This window comes from Varanus komodoensis, unplaced genomic scaffold (genome assembly GCF_004798865.1).
Source record: "Varanus komodoensis strain SLA01 unplaced genomic scaffold, ASM479886v1 scaffold19, whole genome shotgun sequence".
Taxonomy (NCBI): Eukaryota; Metazoa; Chordata; class Lepidosauria; order Squamata; family Varanidae; genus Varanus; species Varanus komodoensis.
Window position 1 is genome coordinate 10,319,964 of NW_025335550.1, and position 16,649 is coordinate 10,336,612.

At 55.2% G+C, this 16,649-nt stretch overlaps 1 protein-coding gene across 2 annotated transcripts in view; it reads right to left on the reverse strand.

The window, feature by feature from the left end:
• GSE1 (Gse1 coiled-coil protein) overlaps window positions 1–16,649 on the reverse strand; it is a 197,711-nt gene that overhangs the window by 83,027 nt on the left and 98,035 nt on the right. The window contains exon 1 of one of the 2 annotated variants that reach the window (XM_044427848.1): window positions 9,757–10,476. The exons of the other annotated variant lie outside the window; for it this stretch is intronic. Coding sequence (XP_044283783.1) covers window positions 9,757–9,793 — 37 coding nt within the window. The 5' untranslated portion in view covers window positions 9,794–10,476. Of the gene's footprint in view, window positions 1–9,756; window positions 10,477–16,649 lie in introns of those variants that run through there. 2 annotated transcript variants of the gene reach the window in all.

Genomic DNA, 16,649 nt, shown 5'->3' on the forward strand with positions numbered 1-16,649 from the left:
AAGTTATTGATTTCTCCCGCCTGCCAGCCAGCCAGCCAGCCAGCGGGTCAAGTTCTTCTGCCATCTCTTTTTAGGGGTGGGGGGGGGGGGGGGGGGGGGGGGGGGGGAGCAGCACTTAGAGGGGGAGAGAGAGACCTCCCTCCCCATCTGCCTCTTGCGGTAATTAGACCACTGAAGACAAGCCGTCTTCCCCCTCCCTCCCCCTCCCCTCCCCACCGCTCCCCCACCCCGCCTCTCTTTTATGTCTTCCCTTTTTCTTCCGCTCTTCCTCTCCCCTTGTCAAATGATCACAGGGGAGGAAGGTGGGGGGAGAGAGACCCTCACAAGTGGTTGACACTGTTGCCATGCCAACGGAATTTAGGGGCTGCCAGGGGAGGAAGGGGTGGGTGTTGCGTGTGTGTGTGGAGGGGGGGCTTAATGTGGCGCCAATCTTGTGTGAATCAAAGTGAGATCGGTGGGGTAACGGGGTCGGGGGGGGGAGTCGGCGAACAGAAAGGGGGGTGGCCCTCGAAAGCCCGTCTTTTGTGGCGATGGCCACAGCGCGGGCGCCGGGAGGGGAAGGGTGGCCCGTGCCCAGGGAGAGGCGGATGGAGCCTGCATATCCAGAAGCAGTGTACCCCTGCTGAATACTCGGTGCTGGGAGCCCCCTGCTCCCGAGGCAGGTGGCGTGCAGGAGGCTCGACCTAGAGCCGGGGCATTTTGGGAGGAGTCCGGCCGGTCGAGGCCACGGGGCCTGGAGTTGAGCAGCACGAAGGACGACGGCACAGTCGCTCTCCTGTGGCTGAGTGCAGAATACCTGACATTTGGCACTTGCTGCCTGCTGCTACCAACCGTGGGGGCCGGGGCCGGGGCCGGGGCCGGGTGGGGGGGAGTGCGCCTCCGTTACACACGCCTGTGCTCGGGAGACTGCGCCCTCGCGGAGTGAAAAGGCAGGTGTTAAAGCATCCGCCACCCGCCCTGGAGCAAACAGCCGGTCTCTGCAAGTTCGCCACTTGCCAACTGGAGCGGAGGAGGAGAGGCGACGGCGACGGGGACGGCGGTGCAGGAGCAAAGGGGCCGGGTTATTCGCGGGGCTGGAAAGGGCCGAGGCCTCGCAAGCCATCCGTGCTCAGGGCGCACGCAGGGGCGAGCGATCCCAGCCACCCTGCCTGCGGGAATTGCTGTCACTCCGCCGCCGCGCTGCCTGGTGCCCGGCACACCTCCCTCGCTCGCTCGCTCGCTCCAAAGAAAGAGAAAGCCGCCGCCTCTGCCGCCCGCCCTGCCTGTGATTCTCCCCAGATAAAGGCTGCTGCTCCCGCTCCTCCTCGGCTCTCACCCAGCCTCTGAAACGAATTTGGGTCTCTCAGAAACAAGCCCCAGCTGATGAGGGTGCCGATGCTGTTAAGGCTGCTTCATCCCTCTGATTGCAATTTCCTTTTATTAATGACTCGCTGAGCAGCGTGACCTGGAGTGGTTGGGAAGGTAATTTGAGTGCGGCCTCTCTAATACTGGAGAACAGCGCTTCTGCCGCCCGCAGCACAGAAGACGCCCCCCCCCCCCGGCTTTGCCGCCAAAAGAGGAGTGATGGACAGAGAAAGGAAGGGGGGCACCCCGCCGGAGCAGCTCCCCAGAAGAAGGGCGGGCTGGAGAGGAGAAATCTCCCTGCACCCTTCCGTGTGCTTCCTCCCACCCTTGCCCACAGCCAAGGACCACATTTCCCCTCTCCGCCACAAGCCCGGCTCTGGAAGAGGGTGGGGGGAGGACGGAAGCAGAAGCCAGCAGCGAGATGGGCCCCTCCAAACCACCGCTGCGAGCGAGGGGATGGGTCCGACAAGGCCCTCCAGGCGTTATCACCCGAGCAGCTTGGCGCTGCGGTCAGACCTCCTCGGGGAAAGCACGGGGCTGCCTGGTGCAGAGGCGTCCAAAGGGCCTGGGCTGTGCCAGTGGGCCTGCGAAGAGGGGAGGCCGTGGGGCCCCACGCCAGGGCTTTGGGAGGGCGGCCCCACCTGCTGATGGTTTTTTTTGTCCCCTCCAACACGGTTCTACTAATGGGTCCACGAGCTCGAGCCACGCATGCACGCACACACGGCTGAGTCAGGGCACAGCTCAGCCCCGCGGGGTCTAAACGGCCCCCTGGGATTCCGCAAGCAGGCGTGCCCCACTTTCTCCAAACATCGATCCTTTGGGGGTTTAACAGCTTTCGCACACTCCTTCCTGCATTATGAACGGCTGCGACGCCAGCTCCTTGGGTTTAGCTGCTGAAAATAAGAACTAAAAGATGGTGATGCTTTTGACCCCAAGTGCTTTTCCTTTCAAGTGCACCCCGCTACTGCAATGCAGCCCCCAAAAATGCCTCGAAAATGGAATTCAGCTCTCGGAATGAAAGGTTCTGCAGCCTGTTACAGACAACCAAATCCATCTAGCTTGGGATCGGCTCCTTCAAGGCACGGAACGAAGGGCCTCCTTGGTCCCAAAGCTTAAGTTCCTCTGAAATGCATATTCTGCGCTGCGCAGCCCTACCAGCGGCAAGAGCCAGATAAGCACTGGGGGGTGGTGTGGGTGGGGAGAGGCCCCATCTGCCAGCAACCACCCCCCAGTTCCTTCCATGTACACAACAGGGAGCGCTGGCTGGAGACCCACGTTCCCCAGATCTTTCGTGGAAGGGGCTGCAGCTCAGCAGGAGAGCCATGCTTGCCACCCAGACGGAGCAGGACCGGCTGGTAGGGTGGCAACCCCCGGCCATGCGGCCCAAGGGTCGAGCTCAGCATGAGGCGGCCCTGATGCTGGGAGCAAGGCTGTTCCTCTGGGCCCTTCCACCACCAGGTGCTCCTCTGCCTCCAAATGCCACCCCAAGAGGGCAAGGGGGAAATTCCATGGGCTGGGGGCGCTTCCCAGAGCAGAGCCCTCGGCCTGCCTTTCTTCCTCCTTCTCCCTCTTGTTCTGTTCGATCCAATCCAATTCGGAGATGGTTGAGACTCCTATCTGTTGTGACCCTACCTGTAGGATTAGCATTTCTAACGTCCTCTAGCAGCCCAGAATGGCTGTGCACAATAATTTCGCTGTTTGGCGGCAGCCTGAATGGTCCTCACATAATTTTCCTTAATTGCTTCAGATCTCGCAGCCTGACACTTCAATGCCCCTTTCCTCCTCCCCTCTCTCTTTGGCGCTTCCAGAGAAGAAAATAGACCACCTGAAGGATGCCCAGAGAAGGAGTAAAATACTGAGCTCAGGGAGGGAGGGGAGACGCATTAGTGCCTCTGGGGAGCTCACTGGAACCGTGTCCCTTTGTGGCTTCCCGTCGTATCCCGGAATCTCTTTGCATCTGCCTGAAATACCCATTCCTAGATTAAATGCTGGTTGGTTTTTACAGGGAGCAGGAATTAGTGCTTCAGCAATTACAATAAAACAGAGAAGTTTCACACGACAGGAGGCGCCATAAGTAAATCCTGCTTGATTGGAGCGTGTAAATAAAAAGGAGGAGGGAATGAAAGGAAAGAAGAATTCTCCTTGCATTAGTCCAGGGACCTCTCACAAGTCTGCACAGCCAGCCTTCACAGGACAAAAGCATGGAGAAATCGCACGGTCTTTATTGATTTCCATTTCTATTGATTTCCATTTCAGACGGCAAGAGACGAGCCCCAGCAAAAACACGGGCCTGTTCTCTCCAAGGAGAAGGAGGCCCTCATCGAACACGGGATGCTGAGAGCATCTTCGCTTCCACAACCGAGTGCAGCACAGAATCCCACTCGCAACACTGAGCATCGGGCTCAACAGAGGTGGCGTCTCCCGTTTGACACATGTGGTCTCGACAGGAGCAACCTGTGACTCCACCTGAACCTTTAAAAAAAAAGACTGCGTGGCTGTTTCCACAATGGAAGCTCAAACAGGCCCCTCATGGAGCACAGGCGATCCGACCCTCTCCATCTACCAAACAAATGTAAAATGGTATCTCATTTGGTCACCTGACACTAGCCTTCCTCGATCTCCAAGCCTTTCCCATATGCCATCATCCACAGCCGGCCTCGCCAGGAGGATAATCAGCACATTCAAAAAATACGGAGAAATCATCTCCCTGGCATTGTCCTATCATTTCATTTTTTTTAAAAATGGGAGCCACTGTCATTATGGCACCTAAAATGTTCTAAGCACAGCAAGAGGGAAACAGTCTCTGTCCACTGACCTGTAGCCTAATGGAAAGGGGGGTTAAGAACGGGAAAGGAAAGGAAAACAAGATGGCAGAGGCCCCATCTCTGTCCGTCACCCTCCTATCAAAGCACCAGCACCGCTTCTATTGACGACGAAGGAAGGACAAACTGCCAGGAGTGCCGGTGAAATCCCGCACGTAAAATATTTCTGAACCGCCTTCAAAGGTAACGTAAATAAACACACGGAAGCCATTTGGATACAGTAAAAGTACAATAAAATGATAGGCCTCAACAGAAGGTCTTCGCACACATGCAGCCTGGTGTGGGAGGAAGCGCTCCTTCGGGTATTTGGGTCTCCAGCCATTTAGTGCCAGCACACAGAACGGGGCTCCAAAGGACACAGGCAGCGAGTGCAGCGCTCTCAAACCTGGGCGACAGAATGTCCTCGACTGAGCAAGCGAAGATCCTGGTGCCACAAGCTGCAGTCTCCAAGGGGCAGTCCCACATACAACGCACTGCAGCAATCCAGCCGGGGGTTGTGCCGGAGCATAAATCACTGTGGCCAGACCAGTGCGGCTGATGACCCAGCTCTTTTTGGGTGGCGCGACCCCATCCCAACCATGCTGAGCACCATTCTCCTGCACCCAGGAACCCCCCATCTTTGCCAGTGCAGCTGCAGAGCACTGGCCGTCATCCAGCCCATTGGCGGACCCAGACGTTGGCTCAGTCCCTGCACAGCCTCAACGGGCTCTCTGGAGAGAGGGAAGAGCAGTGCTCTGCTCAGGTGCTGCGGGGTTGAGCAGAAACCTGACCCTGCAGGTAGTGGAACTGCGGGCATCGCCACGTCTCCCCATGCCACCGACAGAGCTGGTCCAACAGGTGATAGACAGGTCAAGCTGCACCAACAGACTTAGAGCTTCGTTTCTTTCTTGACAAAACCATCAGTCAAGGTGTTCCGCCCAAACGCGGACTGAAATGGGAGCAGGCCACCTGCCCGAGGTTGACCTGCCACCTCATTCTTGAGCGCTTTGCTCACGAAAGGGATGTTTGCATCTGGGTCACCAATGTTACAATGTTCTGGGTCCAAAGGAGGTTTCTGGAGAAGTGGTCATAAAACTGCCTCTTTCAAGATGGCGGCACTTCCTCACTGCTGCTGGGACTGATCTAGTCAACCCCTTCCAGTTTTATGTGGCTAACCTTCACGGCAAGGGTAAGCAACGCAGGAGGTTGGCTCCACCCATCCAAGTACCTCAACCACATGCATAAGACACATCAACTGAAACTGATCCCTTGCACTCAGACTAGATGCCACCTCGGAAGCCTCCGAAGAATATACGAATTCTAGCATCACAGTCAAACTGAATGCGAGTGGTTGGCTCCAAAAGTGCCTTGCGATCCTGACACAAGAAGCTTCTGCGGGCTCCAAGGCAGGGATGGGCAACGAGTCGCTCCCTGGGTAGCCTGGACAGCAACTCCCAGGATCCCTGGCCAGTGGCCATGCCGGCTGGGATCTCTGGCCAAAGTCCGGCCTTCCAGCTCCCACCCTCTCCTGCTCTGCGGAGGTTCCAGGTGTAGCAACCCACCGCTACCTGGAAAAGCTCTGCTGGAGAGCTGCCTACCAATGCTGCAGCGAGCAAGAATCGATGCTGGTTCACCACCAGCACCAAGGGGGCTCAGTAACGTGCCCTCACCTGTGTCCCGAGGGGAGCTGTGCCATCCTAGCAGCTTCCTTGCCCTCAGCTCCCGGGTGAGCTCTAAACAGAACCAGAACCAGAACCGTTCGTTCCCTTCATCATCAGGGTCAATCGGCGCCCAGCCCCAGAATCCTCCACAACATCCATCGATTATTTATTCTTATGGAAACATGATGGGAAACATGACCCCAGGAACACAGAAACTGGGGGAACGCAGCAACCCTTCCGAGGATCCTTCCCTTACAAGCCGGCAGGAGCCAGGTTCTCCCAGGAAGCATGTAGCAGAATTGACGCTGCTCAGCTTCCAACGCAGGAGTGTTTCGGACCGGGGCAGCTGCAGGCCAGTCCACCAGAGAGCAGGACAGTAGGAGTGTTGGATGCTTTTCACTCCAGAGGCCAAATCCCATGTTGGGGAAGCACTCAGAGGTGGGTGGGGCCACAAGCAAGAAGGGCATGGCCCCGGAGACCACCCTATTGTAGCTTCTGCCTCTAACGGACCCGTGGGAGAGACTCTTCCACATTTAAGAAGCGTTTTGGGGGGCAGGGATGAGCAAAAACTGGGAATTGGCCAAATGGGGAACAAGGGGCGTGTGGCCACCAGGGGAACCCTGGTGGGCCAGTCTGGAACCACAGGTAGTTCAGATTTGGACCACTAGCCTGAGGCTTGTTACCCCTGCGTTATGCAGACAGGCTGGGGAATCAGCTGGCAGCTCTGAAACATTTGGGTCCGCCCTCCTTCTCCTTCTACAGCAGATGGGTAGAGGGGGCTCTGTCCAAATGCATGCGGAAAGGGGCAAGGCTCTTCCATGGGGGGTGAGCTAGGATTCTGCCCTGGAGCTGCTGCCACCAGTTGATAATCAGGTCCTCAGCAGCCACTGACCTGGAGCAAGGCAGAAGTGCTCCCAAGTGGCCAGGTGGAGACCTGCTTTGTGGCCACGAGGGCTAGAAACTCTGTAGCCTTCTTTGCGAGGCTTGCTCACAGTAAGAGCCCAGCACAGTTAGCCGTTCGCTGCAGCTTCTTGTGGTTCCACGCAAAGCGCAATCCTCAGCAACACAGGCCAGTCCCTTTCTGAACTGTACGACGCTGACCTCACGAGCATCAGCAACCTTGATCGCAGGGCTCTTGCAAGCGTCTAATAATTTCTCCCACCCCTCCCTGTTTTGTGGAGATGGAGCTGTACTTGCAAGCCAGTTTTTTTAGGAAAGCCATCCGCTTAATTCTACATGTCATGCCCGAGCTACCAAAAATAAAAAAGCTGTGTTCTCCCAGCTTGGCTAGATTTAACCTTAAATTATCTCCACCCTCACCCCCACCCCACACGCTCACAATAAAGTAGAGGTGCTGCAGCTTGTACTCCAAGAGCGACAACTACAGCGCAGTCAATGGCGATGATGGGAGCTCCAGGAGTGACACAACTTCTCCATCCATGACCTGAACAAAACGGACAGTGGAAACCATTCCAGTCATGGGTCAGGATTAATTTAGGGGTTCTTAGGGCACAGCAGAGATGTAAATTTATCTACTGACTTATTTGTATTTCTCTCTATATATATACACACACACACATATGTATATAAATAATAACCTTATTTAGATTAAATGGACCAAAGCGTCAGGAGATTGCAACTTCTTGCATTGCCAATGGATTCCGTATCGGAGAAAGGAAGCGAAATTCAAGTTGGGACAGTATGAGAGTAAGATGCGATTCTACAATGGCTAGGAAGAGCTCGGCCTGGCGGGTTATGGAGCGATAGCTAAAGACACCTCTTTCCACAGTGCGCCACCAGGTCCTGACCTTGCAAAAGCTGAGGGAGCCAGTGGAGCGGTGCACCTTTAGGCAGGGCTGGGAGCACCCGCGCTGGGGACGGGCCCACATCCGTTCACAGGCGCATAGGATGCAAAGGCAACACGGATCCGGTCCTGTGGGGGTGTTCACCACACACTGACCATTTCAGACAAGCCGATTCCACTCGCTTCCGACCCACAAGGACTGCCCAGGTTGATGCCACACCGAGAGTGCTGGCACCGTACCGGCTTCAGCATGGAAGTCAACACAGACCTGCTCACCTGTGCTGCCAGCCGGTCAAAGGCACCACGGAGATCCCCTCTCCCAAGGGCTGGGGAAGGACTGTTTTGCACTGGCGGGGGTTTTAATCTGCGCTAGAGCGGAGCTGACTTCAAAAAGCAAGCCCGCCGGACTGGCTCGGCTGGGGAGCCGTGGTGCAGCCAAGCCTTCATGGAGCCAGCAGGATTCCACAGTGCTGCAGCGGCTAAAACTGGCCTGACGGAGAGGCTGCGCCCGCCTTGCTTGTCGCACGGTAGGAAACTTTGCATCAGGCTAACGACACGCTTCGCAAGGTGGGGAAGCTATTCCTGCAGCTAACTGCCACACGGAAAACCCATTTCCTGAAGCACAGCCTTCCCAATCAGCCCGGGTTTAGCAAAGCCCCGCTGGTGTGGAGAAGATAGAGGGACCTCAGGAAAGAGACTGGGGACGGGGGGGTCCTCCCACATCCCCCACTTCCCAGCAAAACCACAAGCAGGCGAGGAAAGAGTTGCCACAGGCAAGGGAGCGCAAGGGGGGGCATGCTTCGGAGTCACCCCAGCAGTAGGCAGGCGGGCAGGGCGGCCGGCGGAAGTGCCCTCTCTTTGCCTCCGCAGCTGCCTTGGAATGACCCTCTAATTTGTGCCAAGTTTAGCAGCTGAGGCAAAACCCGTTTGCCCTCTGTGGTCTGGGGGAAAGACACCAACCTCTCCCACAGGCTGCTGCTCGCCACACTGCACACCGACACACACACCCCTGGCACAATCCCAGTGGTGGCACCTGTATTCCAGACACTTCTCCACTCTCCAAAGGATAGGGGCCAGGAGGCTGGGAATGGGGTGGCCAGGGGGCAGGAGGAGAGACGGCCAGGGTGGGGGGAGAGGCAGAGAGACGCGCCGTCTCCGCTCTGGGTCTCTCTGCCGCACGATCAGAGCTCACTCATCCGTGAAACAATATTAGGCACCAACTCGAAAGTAACTTCACACCACGCTTCTTAATTCACCTTAGATTACTTAAGTGCTTTTGCTGCTCGCTGCTGAATAAAACAAGAGTCCCACTTAGGAAGCCAAGCGGGGTGGACAAAAGGAGAGGGAGAGATACCCGCCACATCCCAAGGGCTGGGTGGTGCCCAAGGGGCACTCAAGTTGCACATGCCTTCCAAGAGCAGGGCACGGGAGCGGGGGGGCGGAATAGGCGGCAGGGGAAGGTTCAAGGCAGGTGTGTGTAGGGACATACACACAGTCCTTGGCCATGCCCTGGATTTAACTCGCATCGAACTCCCACGAGCCCCGAAGGCTCGCCCTGGAGTTACTCCAGTGTGGTCCCATTAACTCCAGGCAAACCTCCCCAGTGATAACGATGTGCACCCGGCGTAAAAAACCGATAGGCAGAACCCTCCTCTCCGTGTGACTCCATCAGCTGCCTCTCTACTTCCAGCTTAGTCTACAATTGTTCCACCGACAGAAATAATCTGGACTCTATACTTGTGCCGATGCCGGGGGGGGGCGTGGGGGGTCTGGAAATGGAGAGGAAACTCTAACGTACAGCCACCGGATCCACATTAACCAGCTCCGTAGAGAGAGCACGAAGGGAGCACAAAGGCAAGACCTTCTGCCAAAGGCTTCTGTCCAGCCCTAAACGGGGTGTCTCTATCGAAAGGCAAACTGCTCCGAATCCGAACTCCAGGCTGCGCTTCTTCGGGTGAACGGAGCGGCAAGATGCAAACTGGAATCAGGAAAAGTTTCTTTGCTTGGACCAAGCTGCCATGCTAAAGACTCATTTTGTTCATGGTTATTTTGCTGCCGTAAACTTAAAACAGAAGGAAGGAAGGAAGGAAGGAAGGAAGGAAGGAAGGAAGGAAGGAAGGAAGGGTATTATAAAAAATAGCCTTACCTGGTAAGTAATACAGAGGCGGTTTCAGTCCAAACATGGTTTATATCACAGATCCAAGGCATCCAGAAGAAAAAAAGAAAAGAAAACCCAAGTCTGGCAAAAAGGACTAGAGAATAAATAATAATAATAATAAACCACTCAGAGGTTTTATTTAAAAAACAAAAATAAATTAAAATAAGCTGGATCGGAATAAGGGAAAAGTGATAACGGTGATTTTTTAAGGGTCTTTTGTCAAAATTGCGTTAGCTGAGCAACAGACCAAGAGCTCAACTGCACTTCTTCAAACAGCCAACATTATGCTCCTTGTGTCTTCTGGTCGGTTTCCCGTCCTCCCTCCTCCCTTTCTTGCCTTTTTTTAGTCCGGAGCGATGCAAATAGAGGGAAACAGACAGAAAGAGAAACTAAAGAGCGAGCAAGAGATGGCAGAGAAAGAAGGTCGTGGCTTGTTTTTTTTCCTCTGTCCCCCCCACCCTTTTAATACAGAATCTCCTTTAGGGGATTATTCATTTAGCGGAGGGGAGTGGAGGGGGGGAGCGGAGGGGAGGGAAAGCGAATCAGCCCCCAGACATGTTAGTAGCTCTTTTCTCCATTCAGTCACTTGAATGTCAAGGGTGGTGGGGGGGGAAGTCAATGGGTTTGTTTTCAATGAGGCTTCATGTTCAGCATCAAATTAAAAAGAAAAAAGCGGGGAGCGTTGTTGGAAGGGAAGACTGCGCAAGACGCGCAGAGGGGAGTTGGACTGTCGCGCGCTCTTTCTCTGGTTGTCAAGCAGGAACAGGGCTTTGTTTTGTCATTCCCCTTAGCTACTGGTTTACAAAAGGGAGGGGAGGAGGGGGTGGAGAAAGGGTGGCGGCTGAGGGCGATGGGAGGGCAGGCGCGGGGGGGGGGGGGGGGGGCGGGGACCCCCGGGGGGGGGCGGGGGGCCCGGGGCGGGGGGGGGGGGGGGGGGCGCTGCTGGCCCCAGAGGACCGCGGGGGCCACTGTTGGGGGGCGAGCAGCCCTGGGACGCCTGATCTTCCCTTTCGCTGCACCCCACCAGCGATTCAGAGACTCAGAAAGGAGGAGGAGGAGGAGGAGGCGATCCAGAAAGAGGGCGAGGACCAGTACGCCCTGCAAGGGTTCTGTCCAGCGACTCACTCAAGGCAAGGCGGGGAGAGAAGGGGGGATAAAGCAGCGTCAGAGCGTGCCCCCCCCCCAATCAATTTTCATGCAAGAATCATTATCGGTAAATTGGAAATCTGGCGAGCTGACAGCAAATTTGTCTCTCCTAATGAAAGAGAGAGGGTAGGAAATCATCAAGCATCTGCTCTTCGCAGGCTGAAGTCTCCAGCGCTTTAATGCCGGGGAGGTTTCCTTCAGTCTTTTAGCATTTGTCTTCTTAATTTTCCCTGAAGCTTTTTTTTTTTTTTTTTAAGGGAAGCGAAATGGAAAAAGAGAATGTGCATCTTTGAAAGAAAGGAAGGAAAAAAGGAAGGAGAAGAATGACCGAAGAGGCGTAAGGCAAGGAGGGCTTGGGCAGTGAACGGATCGTCTTCTGAAGGCAAACCAGTTCTGGGGGTGATCATGGTCTGAGGCAATAACTAGAGGGGCAAGGAAGGACCCCAAAATGAGGGGACCATATGAAGCATCTCTTCCACTCACCCCACTTGGTTCCACCTCCCTCCCAGTTCCCCACAAGACTCCCCTCCCCTTGGCTCCTGCTTTCCATGTAGAGCAGCTGCTAGTCCAGGAAAAAATAATTAATAACCACCCCCCCCCACAATACTCATGCACAAGCTGCTTCGATTCTCTCTTGCAAAGGTGATGCTGAAGAGAAAAGAGGAGAACTTCCTCCTTCGCTGGTCGGACACTGACAGCCCGGCCGCGGGGAGGGAGGGAGGGAGTCACAGCCAGTCCCAAGCGTCCCAACCTGTCCACAAGCAACTCCCGGCTACGTAGCTGCCCCTGGTGAATCCGACGCGGCTCCCCTTGCACGGCCCAAAAGCGAGTTCTTGGGACTGTATGCCATCACTGGGCAGCTTCTCGCCCCGCTCATGTCCCACTGCCCAGAAGGCGCTCCCCGTCCACCCTGGGTGGGCACCCAACTTGTAGGAACAAAACAGCATTCTAGAGGAAGGCCACAAGGGGGGGGGCTCCTGGGGTGCATTTTGTTTTCAGCAGAGACACCAAAGCAATGCTGACTAGAGGGAGGAAAGGAAGGGTGAAGTGTCGCCTCGACACCTCACCTGACACAGATGCCTGCTTCCTATATGGAGTTTTCTTTGTAGCCCTGGGCTGCTAAGCAATAAAGCATCTTCACGCATATAAAGTGTAGGCTGGACAGGAAGGCACGAGGTTCATTTTTAAAAAGAACTATAGCCATCTACCCCAATCTGGTACCCTCCAGACCTTCTGGACTTCAACATGAATTGGTGCCCAGCGGCTCAGTCAAGGGTCAGTAATGCTACGAGCCACGGTCCAAACCATCTCTAGGGTATCAGCCGTACTTTACTATGGATTAAGGGTGTGGAAGAAATCCACATTCAAATTCATTTGGATTTCTATGCATTGCAACCCTTGGATTCTGCAGAGACTGGGCTATTCCTGCGTGACATGGACCTCTGTGAGCTTGCAAGGCAGTTTATTTCTTTCCGGAATGTTATGCACATTGACCTGCAGGAAAATACAAGGAGAAAAAACAAAGCCACTGACCAAAAATGCGCATTTCCCCTTCTCCCCATAGGCTAAAGTGTGAAAATATGTGTCAGCAGGGAATTTGCACATTTGGGTGTGCTTTGAGCAAGTTCAGAAGTGCAAATTTGCACAAGTATGAACGAAAGCTGGTGAGGGGACTGATGCCATAAATGAGCAAAGAATGGCATGAAAAGAGTCTGACAATTTGCAAATTGCAGACAGATTGTATTTAACATCCATACATCCCTATAGCAGAGAGAGAAAACCGCAGGCAGAACACATTGGAAAATTAACTTGCTCGTTTGTGATCCCGTCTCCCATGGGGGGAGGTCCTGCGATTCAAACTGGGCACCTCTACATATTCCAGCCGGAATGATTATAAAATACCCACAGTGGAAAGTGACCAGGTAAAATTGGTTACTTTTAGGTGAAGAACTTGGGTAGGATGCAAACCCTGAAGTTCCCTGGGACTTTCAACCAGCAGCACCGAGAGGGGTCAGAACTTTCAAGCTGATGCTTGAGAGAGATGGGCTGGCAAGCAGGAACTGGCTCGCACAGGGATCCAGAAAGAAGAGTGCCTTTGTTCCGTTCACATCATGTGCTTTTCGTTCCCTTCTTCCCCAAACTGCGGCCTGCTCTTCACTGCAAAGTTCAAGGAGGCAAGCGTGCGATATCGCTGCACTGCAAAGATCAGCCACATCCTGTGCCGATTACGGCTGTCCTTTCAACAGCTTAAAGGGGTAACCGCAGCGAAGATGGCCCGCCTGGGGTGTGGGGAGTGCATGCAAGTGCCTGCCTGATGCTCACGTCCCTGCTGCCCCTCAAAAAGACCCACAGCGGTACTCAAAGAGATCCAACATTCAGAGAGATCCACCTGCAATCACGCACGAGCGAGCAACTCCCCTGCCGCCGCCACGGAAGGTCACAGGGAGGTTTCCAGTTTCACCAAAACGCAAGGTGCATGAAAAGGCCCTTAAAACCACACGGAGCACCATCTCCGCGCAGCTTGTTTACACACTGCTGCAGAAACCTGCAAAACTTACTGAACTGCAGGAAACAGATGGACAACGTGTGTGTCGATAGCATGGGAAGCGATGCCTCCAACCGCTTTCAGCCATCCTCAGAACTGCTGTTGGCCTGCTGCTCGAGTTGGGAGAGACCAGCTCGCAAATTCCACCCTGCTGCGCGTGCTCTGCAGATTCGATCAGAGGAGTTTCAGGGGGTGTGCAAGGGGGCTAGCAGCCCCCTCCCCGCATCCGGGCCACGAACGGACTGCGTTGCATCAGTGGGAATGGTTGCCTTTGCCAGGAACAGTGGGCATCATTCTCGCGCGGAGATCTGTGGGTCGCCATGTCGTGCAAACACGGGTGGCAGTGGTGGTGTGAGGCTCGGCAGCTCACCGATAAACCCAACGCAGCCACAGGATGAGGGCTGCCCAACGCTCGTGCCAACACTGCGACCCGGGTTCACATGCCAGGGCAGCTCCTGGCAAGCCGGGCTCCACAGCCCCTGTAGGGAGACTGTGCGGTGGGAGGGAGGGTGCCATGGCAGGTGAACCGGAGAGAAACAGTTCGCCTCCACCTAATGTGCCAGGTCAAATATGAGCAGGGAAGGCCAGCTCCACCTGGGGGAGGGAGCCAGTTTAAACCAAGGAAAAGCTATTCCCGAGTAAGACCCGGGACAGAAGCCATTCCCCTCACTGAGAAAGCAGATCTGTCCTTACAGCACCCGAAGGACCAGCCAGGACGACAAGAGAGCAAGCTGCTTCTCACGATCAAAGCCACCAACAGGGCCGCGGGTGACGTGAAGGCTGCCTTACCCTTGCATAAGGCACAGGCGCTACGCTCAGGTGTGATGAGAGCCTCCGGCCGGCAGGCTCTGCAGCTCTCCATGCCTCGGACCTCTCGCACGGGGCTGCCTCGGCCACGTGAATTCGCCTGTTGCGAATCTCCCAGATTCCCTCCGAATGCAAGAGGAACAGCCAGCGCAGCCAGAGGCAGACGACGGGGTCGGCCCGTGGGCCCAGGTGGAACGTTCCTACAGGCACGCCTTGGGCGAAACCGCACAAGGGACCCCTTCCCCGGGGAGCCCCCGACTGCCTTCCCTTGGCACCCACCTCTCTGATGGGCAGACGGCACCCCGGAAGCAGGTGGCTCTCCACCAAAAGCCATCTACCTGTGCAAGAGAGCACCAAGGTGCCTGGCTGCGATCCTTGTGTTTCCGCTTGCAGAACTCTGGGGGAGGGAGAGTTCAGGCTGCAGAAGCAGCAGTGCAGGAAGGTTTCGAACCCCTCCCACCCAGCCCCCCAGCCCTGCTGCTTTTACCTTTGGGTGGGAGGGAGGAAATGCTCCGACCTCTTTTTATTATATCTGCCTCGGCCGTAACTTGTTTCTCCTCAGGAATGGGCTTTAATGAAGGATCGGCCACTTTGGAGATGGTGGAATTTACAAAAGTGGCACAGCTGGCCAGTTGGCTGAATTTTAAGAAGAAATGCCCAAGGTGGAATGCTTCCCTCAAAAGTGATCCATCTTAATTTCTTCTATCAGGTTTCATACTGAGAAAAGAAATCAGCCCTCCCTGTTGAGGCTACAAAAGCACATGCTCTGAAAATAAAAGACAAGGCAGCTATTTAAAGTTCTCTGAAGACTAAGTAACTTACTTTATTTTCTCAAACAAACAGTTGCAGACTTATACAGAGCTGGATCTCTTGACTGCACCCTCCCAGCAGGATTTTACTGAGATACAGCTAAAGACATCCCCTTCCCCCTTTTCTCCAAGGTTTTTTTTTTTTTAAATGGGGCACCTCTCCCCCTCCTCTCTTAATTTTTCTGCTTTTCCCAGTTCCTTTCCTACACCTTCCCATGGTTATATACAACCAGGACAAGAAAGTGACATGAATTTACTTCCAAGCAGGGCAGCTTCTCCCCCACCACATTTCTCAGGCTGCAGTCATCTGAACCCCGATAACAGCCTTCCCCACTCAGCAGAGTCCTCCCCTTTTTTCTTCACAACAACCCTGCAAGGTGGGCTAGGCTGGGTCAGTGGCTGGCCCAGAGGCACTCAGTGGGTTTTTCATGGATGAGCGGTGCCCAGGGCCCCACCCCCCAAATCCAAGCCCACCCTCCCACAGACCAGGTCCTGGTTGCAGGACTACGGGGTGGCGAACCTGCTTCTGCCAAACGGCCAGAGGCTGCCTCAGAGAAGCTCGCCGGGGCCAGGGATGCAGTGGGCGGCTCCAAAAGCAAGAGGGTCAGGCTGGAAAACCAGCCGCTTGCCACCGAAAGCTCTTCCTGCCAGCGGCTGACCCTTGGCAGAGATGGTTCGGCCTCTCAGAATGGGGAGAAGCCGCGCAAAAGCCCAGGGACCTCGAAAGACCAGGCGGGAGGAGGCTGGGCCACCCAGGCCGGATGGGAAGATGCTGCTCACAGGTGCGCGATGAGAACCTGCCTTAGAGCAGCACGGGCGATTTCCCCCGGACCCTTCCAGGGGGTCCTTTCGGCCAAGAATGAGGCCTTGTGCGTGGTGCAGGCGCAGGCCTCCCCCAGAACGAAGCCAAGAGCGGGCGAACAGCGGGGAAGCAAGGCGCTGGAGAGCCGCTGCTCCCCCAGACTCGCCCCCCATCTCCCCACCGTCGCCCACACCGAAAGCGTCGCCGCCGGTGCCAATCACACATCCATCCCTCCCCCGCCCCCCCACGCTTGTGTGCCGTCAACTGTCATTCTTTTATAGGTTTTTAATTCGCTAGGATTACCCTAACAACGGTGGTAATTAATACTAACCCCTCCTCTACCGTATATGCTAATGGCATGAGCCATAAAAATTAATTTGCAAACATGTCATTACACAATAGCTGTACAGCCAATAAACCTGCAATTATAGGCCAATCATTGAGAGGGAACAGAGGGAGGGGTGCCTTGCCAATTTGAATTTTTTTGTGTGTGGTTTAATTACATAAAGCTCCAGAGGAGACTCGCCTCTCTCTGGAGAAGGTGGGCTCCATTTCAAAACAGGCCACAGCCTGAATCAGTCCTGCCTGACCTGGGGTCCCAGGGAGCATTGGACTGCAGCCAGGGGGAAGGAAGGGGAAAGGGCATCTGCCCCATTCCCTGGGGCTCAGGCCTGCAGCAGGGTTGCAGTAGGAGGCAACAACCTCTGGGCATGTGCAGAGTGCCTCCCCCATCATCCCTGAGTAAGCAGCCCAGCTAATCTTGCTGCAGGAA